Source organism: Egretta garzetta, unplaced genomic scaffold (assembly GCF_000687185.1).
Source record: "Egretta garzetta isolate BGI_Z169 unplaced genomic scaffold, ASM68718v1 scaffold745, whole genome shotgun sequence".
NCBI lineage: Eukaryota > Metazoa > Chordata > Aves > Pelecaniformes > Ardeidae > Egretta > Egretta garzetta.
Window position 1 is genome coordinate 38,336 of NW_009259678.1, and position 9,163 is coordinate 47,498.

Consider the following 9,163-nt stretch of genomic DNA (forward strand, 5'->3'; position numbering starts at 1 on the left):
ATTTTAGGTATCACATTTTTTAGATATCACTTTTTTTTTTAGGTATCACATTGAGGTAAACCGGGTTCCTGCTGGCAACTGGGTGCTGATTGAAGGGGTGGACCAGCCCATAGTGAAGACTGCTACTGTCACGGAGCCTCGGGGCAACGAGGAGGTACTGTGCGTAGCTGCAGTCGCTCAGCCATACAGAGAGTCAAGGTCCCAAAAGCTCCAGTACTGACATTAAAGAAACCTCGTCTGCCGAGGTGCCAGGGCACAAGAGACACTTAGGAGAAACAGAACAGCCTCAAACAGTGTGTTTAACTCCAGTGGCCATCTTGTGATGCAGAGATTCAGCTCTTTGTCCTTATCTGGTTTCAGGCTCAGATCTTCCGTCCTTTGAAGTTCAACACCACATCTGTCATCAAAATAGCTGTAGAGCCAGTCAACCCCTCGGAGCTCCCCAAAATGTTAGATGGTCTCCGCAAAGTCAACAAGAGTTACCCCTCACTTACTACTAAGGTATTTCTGGTGTATGTATGGCTCATGCTGTGGGATGATCTTAAATATTTTTTTCCTGTAGGTTGTTCTGTTTGTTGTGGGGTTTTTCATGCTATTGCAGTTGATCTCATAAATCATGTGGAAATAGCAGAAAACTGTAAATCCAGCAGAAAACCCACACACCTTGCTGTGCCAGGGAAGCAGCTTTCTGCAAGCACATCAGCACTTTCTGCTAGAAATGGCTGTGGGAGCTTCCCTTGGGGTGCTCTGGCCCTAACCAATTTATTTAAAGCTAGTACTTCCTCAAGCTTGTGTACAACTGTGGAAGGCAAGGGCCTGTGAGCAGTAACACTGTCAGTTGAACCCCTCTCTTATTTTTCAGGTGGAAGAGTCTGGGGAGCACGTGATCCTGGGGACGGGGGAGCTCTACCTGGATTGCGTGATGCATGATCTACGGAAGATGTATTCGGAGATTGATATCAAGGTGAGGAAATGAGAGAATCATGGAATCATAGCATTGTTTAGGTTGGAAAAGACCTTTCAGATCATCAAGCCCAACCATCCCACCACTAAACCCTGTCCCTAAGCACCTCGTCTGCCCGGCTTTTAAATCCCTCCAGGGATAGGGACTCGATCCCTTCCCTAGGCAGCCCCTTCCAGTGCCTGACAGCACTTTTGGTGAAGGAATTTTTCCTGATGTCCAACCTAGACCTGTCCTGGCACAACTTGAGAGGGATTGTCCCATCTGGGGAGGGGGTTTTGTACCCCCATCTCAGAGGAGTGGGAAAATAAATCTAGCCAAATGCATAGCATGGATTTTGTCAGGTCCTGTTAAAAGGTCTGTTAGGATGCAAAAGTAACTCTTACAGCCTGGCTGTGTCACAGTGTTGTGATTGAGAGCCTGAAAATTGGCTTGCAGAGGGGTGTGTGACCACGTTCTAGCCTTTTCCTGTACTTCAGCCATTGCCTGGCTGACATCAAATAAATAAATTGAGCAGAACTTTTCATACCTGGAACTGGGTTTAAATGTTCCTATCTTGTTTGAATGAAGGAATTAGTAAAGCTGCCCTGTACAGGCCTCAGTGGTTTATATGCAAGGCTGATTAAAACACTGGCAGATGAACCAGGTTTTTCTCATAGGGGTTCAAAGGCTTCAAATAGTCTCTTTAAAAGTGAACAAGTACCTGAAAACCTTACAGACCTGTTGTCGTTATTCCAGGTTGCCGATCCGGTTGTGACATTCTGCGAGACAGTGGTGGAAACGTCCTCCCTGAAGTGCTTTGCTGAGACACCCAACAAGAAGTAAGAGCCCATGGGCGAGCTGTGTGTTGGAGACAGGCAGGTGGAGGGGTTCACTGGAGAGTAGGCTTCATCCCCTCCAAGGGGTCTGTTCTTGGGGCCTGTTGTCTGGCCCAGTGGCCCGTGCCTGCATTGGCAGCCTGCCGTTGCAGCAGTTCTGTTTAACTCCTCAGTAGCACACTTGAGTGGCTTTGTAGGAACTCTCAGAATGGAAGGAATAAAGGCAGATCCACATCTTCCTTTTTTTTTTTTTTTTTTTTTTAGCTAAATTTCACACCTCTTCAGCAGTTTTGTGGTGTTTCCAAGACTAGGAGATGTATTGGGATCCTAGAGCAGGTGCCAAAGAGCCCAGCGCTGCCTTCAGGAACTCCCCAAGCAGTTCATGAGCAAAAGCTTTGTCTTCTCTTGTTCGTTCTTAGTCTTGAAATGGAGTTTCTCCTTCCTGCTGATGCACTGGAGTCTTGCAGCCTGGTCTTGTCTTCTTCCTCCAGCAATGTGTTGTGGGATACACACGTTTGAAAGACAGAGGCCTGGGTGGGAACACAGGCTGAATGACCAGGATGAAATCTAGAAGCACAGGATGTTTTAATGCCTGAGTTTTCAGGGAAATTGTGATCTGTCATATGCTGCAGATGGGTTTTCTGTGTTCCTCTGTGGGTTGTGGTTCTTCTTACTCTGTTTTATTCTGATATACTCTCTCCATGGTTGACAACCTTATTTTTGGGAACAGAAAGGTTCCAATCTTAGGTTGGCACATGGTGTGACCTGCTCTGGGGGCAGGTTACTTGCGTTGGTGGGGTTCTCCAAGGCAACGTCCTGTGTGTTGGACACAGTGGGTGCTGGCTCTAAGAGAGGCATATTGCCTGGCCCATGGGCTTCCTTCTGCAGCCCAGATGAGTGCTGCACATCTGGCAGGAGGGATGGAGGGATGGAGCCATGCTGTCCCTTAGCAATCTGCTTCTGGAGATGAGCAGGCTTTGGAGAGCAGTTGTTAAGTGCCTGGGCTGTCTTTATAAGCAAGACAGTAACAGCGAAGGACACGGATGGCTTCATCTCCCTAGCTGTGTTCGAGGCAGTGCACAGTCCCTGAGGTCCTGCCAATTACTCCCATTCCCATCATTCTGCAGACTAATTGCAACTGTCTGTCTTCTCAGGAACAAGATCACCATGATTGCTGAGCCTCTGGAGAAAGGACTCGCAGAGGACATTGAAAATGAAGTGGTCCAGATAACATGGAACAGGTATGGCTGATCCGGGGAGAGCAAGAATCCATCTAGAATGAAATAAATGGGGAAAAAAAGGGAACGCTGGGACCTGCGAGGTGCACAGTATCAGCCAGCAGCCTCTAAGCAGGAGTCCAGGGTTCAATATTGCTACCAGCTAGCCTGTGAGCATCCTTGCCCCAGAGAACAAGTTGCTCCAGGTAAAAAGCTGAGACCCTTTTATGTCTGAGGGAACAAGGTCATAAATACATTGTGAGTGCAGGTTGGAAGTCCTAAAGTTTCTTCCGTTCTTCTTCTATCAGGAAGAAGCTGGGTGAATTCTTCCAGACGAAATACGACTGGGATTTGCTGGCTGCCCGCTCCATCTGGGCCTTTGGGCCAGATGCCACTGGCCCAAACATCCTAGTAGATGATACGCTGCCCTCGGAGGTGAGAAACACAGGCAGGGGGGTTATGTGTCAAGGAGACATTTGTCCTGTGGTGCCAAGAGGTGACTGCTGCTTGCGGAACATGACACAAGGTCCTAATGCTGTTGGAGTGCTTGTTGGTTTGCCAGATCTCCGATCTGCTGTACTTTCCCCACCATACTCCTGCACTGGCTAGCAAATTGCCTGTTATTCTTCAGGTATTGCTGTTTGGGCCAATGTCCTCAAATTTGGCAGCTAATCGGCCTGCCTTTCAGGATTACCAAAATCTTTTAATCTATAGCTTTAGATGCCAGACTTTGAAGATGATGCTCCTGAGCTGTGAGAGGGAGGGATGGACATTGGGAGTATCGGGGAACATTGCTGCTCTTCTAGGAACTGGCTTTTAAACACTGGGGTCTGTTGCTGCCTTGTGATGCAGATTTGGTCTTGAAGCAGTCTGTCTGTCTGTCTGTCTGTAGGTGGACAAGTCTCTGCTGGGCTCTGTGAAGGACAGCATTGTGCAGGGATTTCAGTGGGGGACCAGGGAAGGGCCTCTTTGTGACGAATGTAAGTAGGACCTGTGGAGAAGTGGAGCTAATAAGATCGATTAAATTCTTCCATCTCTAAGCACTCAAGTGGTTTTGCCGGTGCAGTCCCTCAGTGGCCAGTTCCCTTTGCACACCACAGCTGAGGGCAGCTCTGGGGATGGGTGACAAGGGAGATCACAGAACCTCCCCTTTTTTCCTGGTTGCAGATGCCACCCAGGCACTGGCACTTGTCGCCTGCCTACAAACTAGGACCTGTTAGCTGGCAAGCTGGCTCCCCCAGACCTTGGGACTGGTCCTGCTGTAGTTCAGTTGCAGACCACTGAGCACTGTGCAAGATCAGCTGCTCAACTGCTTGTCTTGGGTATGCAGGGTTAGGACATGGTCATCCTGCTGGAATTAAATTTAGGAGAAATTCTTCTGGCAGCTCTAGGTCTTTGGAAGTTTGCTATGTGCTCGGGGTCTGTGGGGATGCACGGCTGGTGCTGGTATGGCAGCGAACATCCCCCTCGAGTCACTTGCTGTCATTTCTGCCCTTTCTCAGTGATCCGCAATGTGAAGTTTAAGATCCTGGATGCAGTGATTGCTCAGGAGCCCTTGCACCGGGGTGGAGGACAGATCATCCCGACGGCCCGGAGAGTGGTGTATTCCGCTTTCCTGATGGTGAGGACTACCCTGTGCATGCCAAAGACTGAACCTTGCGCCATGCCAGCTCCTGTGAGCTCCGAGGAGCCCGGCTTGCATGTGTGCTGCAGTGTCTGCCCCAAGGATGTTGGTTTAAACTGACTCATTCATCCATTAATGTTTCCAGTGCCCTTGTGGGCTGGCAGACGGGGTTTACCAACAATCACATTCTAGTCTGGCTGGAAACGTGTGTGCATCTGCTCTGTCTCCTCTTTTTGCTACCATTTGGCTTGCTGGGAAGGGTGAGCGTGGGGGAAGCATATGACTCACGGCCAGGAGGAAAGCTCCAGTGTTTGTTTGACGCTGGTTTGGGCAGCCATGGGGCAGCAGGAACCCTTTCATACCCAGTCAGGTGCTGCCTTTGACCAAAGTATGCCAGGCCCTGACTCTTACTTGAAGCAAACTGTGTTTGCTTCACTGCTGGAGGCTCAGTGGCTTGTGTCTCTTTCTCCCTACAGGCCACCCCTCGCCTGATGGAGCCCTACTACTTCGTGGAGGTGCAGGCTCCTGCCGACTGCGTGTCTGCAGTGTACACGGTCCTGGCCAGGCGGAGGTGAGCTGCTCTGACCAGCTGCCATCCCCTTAGTATTGCAAAGCAGCAACTGCTCGTTTGGGGTCTGGGTTTCTGGAGACATTCACGGTCCTAGCACTGCTTGTAAAGCAAGGGGAGAAGGTGAAATCTGGATGAAGTGACAGCTGAAAGCTTCCTTGACTGATCCCAGCCCCTGTGCTGTGTGGGGAGGGGATGTCCAGGATCACGTGCAGCCTTTGGTTTGTAACCGGTTCTTCCTGCGTGAGAAGGAGAATCTCTCTCTGTCTTCCAGAGAGGAGAATATATAAAGGGACATGAGACCCCCCCCGGGAGTACTGTGTTCAGCTCTGGGGCCTCCCATGTAAGAAAGACATGGACCTGCTTGAATGGGTCCAGAGGAGGCCACAAAGATGATCTGAGGACTGGAGCACCTTCCGTATGAGGACGGGGTGGGAGAGAGTTGGGGCTGTTCAGCCTCAAGAAGAGAAGGCTCCGGGGAGACGTTATAGCGGCCTTCCAGTATATAGAAGGGGCTTAGCAGAAGGATGGGGAGGGACTCTTTATCAGGGAGTGCAGTGATAGTTTTAATCTGACAGAGGGCAGGTTTAGATTGGACATTAGGAAGAAATGTTTTACCGCGAGGGTGGTAAGACATGGGAAGAAGTTGCCCAGAGAAGTTGTGGCTGCCCTATCATTGGAAGTGTTCAAGGCCAGGTTGGACTGGGCTCTGAGCAACCTGATCCAGTGAAAGATGTCCCTGTCTGTGGTGGGGGGGTTGGAACTGGATGATCTTTAAGGTCCCTTCCAACCCAAACCATCCTGTGATCCTATGACATATAGGAAGACTAATCTTTTGATGTGTTGGCAGAGGCCACGTCACGCAAGATGCTCCAATCCCGGGCTCCCCTCTCTACACCATCAAAGCCTTCATCCCAGCCATTGATTCATTTGGGTTCGAGACAGACTTGAGGACCCACACACAAGGACAAGCCTTCTCGCTCTCTGTCTTCCACCACTGGCAGGTGAGTCCATGCCCTGGCGAGATTGGGAAGAGAGACATGGTAGGATCAGGCACCAGTAGAGCTCAGTGCCATGGCTCACACAGGGCAGGACAACTTCTTTGGAGAACATCCTCAAAGGATCTCGAGTTGGGGTGGCTTTGTATGTTAGCTGTTGAGTGTCTGCCAGAAGCCAATGGCTTTGTTCCGACTCACATCACCTTTTTCCCTAAGCAAGGGAGCACTGAATGCAGCTGTTTGCTGAACGTAAGGGTCCTTTAGTCCTTGGAGAGAGGACATCCTCGACCAGGAGAAGGGAAGCTCTTTGGGTGTGCTCTGCAGCTTGGGGAGCAGAGGGCTTGGAGCAGGGCTTGGCCTCAGTCTACTGTAAGACATGGGATGCCACACCTTGTCTTTGCCTCTCAGGAGGCTTTTTAAACCTTTGGAAAACAAAGTTTGGGACAAAATACTGTCCTCCAGCCGCTTCCCTGTCTGGGGCAAATTGAGTCCTGTGGGAGCTACCACTGTGAGCCTGTGAGGTGCGCAGCTACTTGTGGTACAGCCAGGTGGGAGCAGCAGCAGTGACTGAGCCCCAAGAGCTGGTTTAAAGGTCAAGATGTAGAAGCCCTAGGCTTGGCTCTGCAAAGAATAAGCGTGCTGATTTCTAGAGGGGGTTGCGCCAGGACAGGTTTATGTTGGACATTAGGAAAAATTTCTTCACAGAAAGGGTTGTCAGGCTCTGGAATGGGCTGCCCAGGGAGGTGGTCAAGTCCCCATCCCTGAAGGTATTTAAAAGAAGGGTAGATGAGGTGCTTAGGGACATGATTTAGTGGTGGGATGGCAGTGTTAGGTTAACCGTTGGACTTGATGATCTTAAAGGTCTTTTCCAACCTAAACAATTCTATGATTTTATGACTGGGACCCACGTGGGTCGTTCTGGTTAGCAGGTTTTTAGAGGTCTTAGAGTACGCCGGCAAGCAGGGAATGTGGGATGTGTTCTTGGCTTGGATTAGCAACGCTGTATTAGTGACTGGAGGAAGGACTGATCACCAGCAGTGACATGACAGTTTTTCTGTGCCAGGAGAGCAGATGGGGTGTTGGGGCTGTCACACCAAGGCTGGGGGTGTTCGCAGGGCCCAGGGGTGTTTCGTGTTGCAGTTCACGCTCTCCAGGAGGTTGAACCAGCCCCCAGCATTGCTCTAATGTCCCGGCCCTGTGTTTCAGATTGTGCCTGGTGACCCCTTGGACAAGAGCATTGTCATCCGACCCCTGGAGCCCCAGCCAGCCCCGCATCTGGCCAGAGAGTTCATGATCAAGACCAGGCGTAGGAAGGTATGTCTGGGAGTAGTACCTATAGTGTCTGTCTGTCCGTCTGTACCAGCAGCTGAGCTGTTGCAGTGTTGTCCCTTGGGCGTGCCGTGTCCCCTCTGTGTTCCCAGAGTGGCCCGGTGTCCTTTGTGCATTGGGTCTTCCCTTGCTCTTGATCCTTCACGCTGCCTGTTGGTGCCTGTGGTGGTCCTGGTGCCTGTGATGGTCCCGTGAGACCCTCATCCAGCAGCAACTCCAGCCAAAAGTGGGGTTCTGCAGCATCCAGTGAGCCCTGCTCCCTCCCCAGTGCCATCTGACCCCTTGGTGGCCCAATTTAGTCCATTTGTCCTGCAGAAAAAGCAACAACTGTTTTCTGTGCTGGTTTAGTGAGCTGGACTGAGGGGTTGGAGGGGCACCTGGGACCACACAGGGAGCGGAGGGGATCGAGCTCCCCCTTGGGAGGACAGTGAGCTGGTAAATACGCTCAGCAGCAACCGCACATTTGCAGCTTCCTGAGAGACTCTGAGATGTCTTCAAGCTGCTGAGCAATGCCTGATCCCTTGCAAATTCTCCTGCCTCCTCCGGAGCCTGAAAATTTATCTTACTATGGGACATCAGGGCTTTTTTGTGGGATCTCATCCACGATGGCTGCATGCATGCTGGCTGCCAGAGGAATAACCTCTGGTTTTACGGTTACCCTGCAGGGCTTGAGCGAGGACGTGAGCATCAGCAAGTTCTTCGATGACCCCATGTTGCTGGAGCTGGCCAAGCAAGATGTCGTCCTCAACTACCCCATGTGAACCTGCTGCTGCGGTGTGAGGGCTGACCCTGAGTCCTGGCTGTCTGTCCTTCCCCATCCCCGCTTGCCCAGCCCTGGCTCCTGGACGCTCAGGGCATGCAGGGAACTGCTCCTCAGGTCGCTCTTTCACAGCTGTAGAAGTCTCCCTGGGCATTGGTGGACTGTGCGCTCAGGGCCTGCCCCGTATAGGGAGCAACCCCAAGCACTGATGCTTTCTGTATTATCAGTCTTCAGCCGTTACGGCATCCAGCGAGGAGATTTTCCCTTTGGATAGGCTCTCTCCAGGCACACAGGTTATCCCTGGCTGCAGCAGGGCAGTGTGAGTGTAATGTCAAGATTAGTAAGGACTGAGTGTAAACATGTGTCAAGAATTTGAGCTTTCTGCTAAGCCTCTCTGGGCTGCTGGGGGCTGGGGGTTTTGCCTTGGGCAAAGCACAGCTTTGGGCAGCTGAGGAAGGCGGGGATGCTGGTGGGGGGCAGCGCTCCTGCCAGCCTCCCCAGGCGAAGAGGCAGGTGTGGCTTTTACCTTTTTTGTACACCTTTTTTTGAACCCTTGTAAACGTTTAATACAAACTTCCACGCTGGGCTCAATCTGATTGCGCCGAGGGAAGGCAGTGCTGTGAGAGGCTCTGCCTTCACCGGTGCTTCCCCCTGTCCTCAGCCCCATCCCAGCCCGAGGGCTCCATGTCCCCCACTCCTGCCTGCAGTACCAGCCAGCCCGGGACAATCCTGTGCCGCACAAAGATTTTCTTCCTTTCTCACTAGGTCTTGGGCTCCTGCTCTGTTTTCAAGGAATCTCATCTGCTGCTCATGCTCTGAAAGGTTTTCAGTGCTCCCTCTCCTCTCCCCTGTCCCAGCCACTCACTCTGCATCCACACTCGGCCCCAG

At 51.5% G+C, this 9,163-nt stretch overlaps 1 protein-coding gene across 4 annotated transcripts in view; it reads left to right on the plus strand.

Moving 5' to 3' along the window:
* The window catches only part of EFTUD2 (elongation factor Tu GTP binding domain containing 2), a 23,932-nt gene extending 15,107 nt beyond the window's left edge, over positions 1–8,825 (plus strand). For 2 of the 4 annotated variants that reach the window (XM_009638502.2, XM_035893994.1), the window contains 12 exons: positions 43–154; positions 361–501; positions 863–964; positions 1,700–1,782; positions 2,934–3,020; positions 3,305–3,431; positions 3,889–3,976; positions 4,499–4,617; positions 5,097–5,191; positions 6,039–6,192; positions 7,393–7,500; positions 8,181–8,825. In XM_009638502.2, coding sequence (XP_009636797.1) covers positions 43–154; positions 361–501; positions 863–964; positions 1,700–1,782; positions 2,934–3,020; positions 3,305–3,431; positions 3,889–3,976; positions 4,499–4,617; positions 5,097–5,191; positions 6,039–6,192; positions 7,393–7,500; positions 8,181–8,276 — 1,312 coding nt within the window. In that variant the 3' untranslated portion in view covers positions 8,277–8,825. The remainder of the gene's footprint in view (positions 1–42; positions 155–360; positions 502–862; positions 965–1,699; positions 1,783–2,933; positions 3,021–3,304; positions 3,432–3,888; positions 3,977–4,498; positions 4,618–5,096; positions 5,192–6,038; positions 6,193–7,392; positions 7,501–8,180) is intronic. The other 2 variants (XM_035893993.1, XM_035893995.1) reach the window with 2 other exon arrangements.
* The last annotated feature ends 338 nt before the right edge of the window (positions 8,826–9,163 follow it).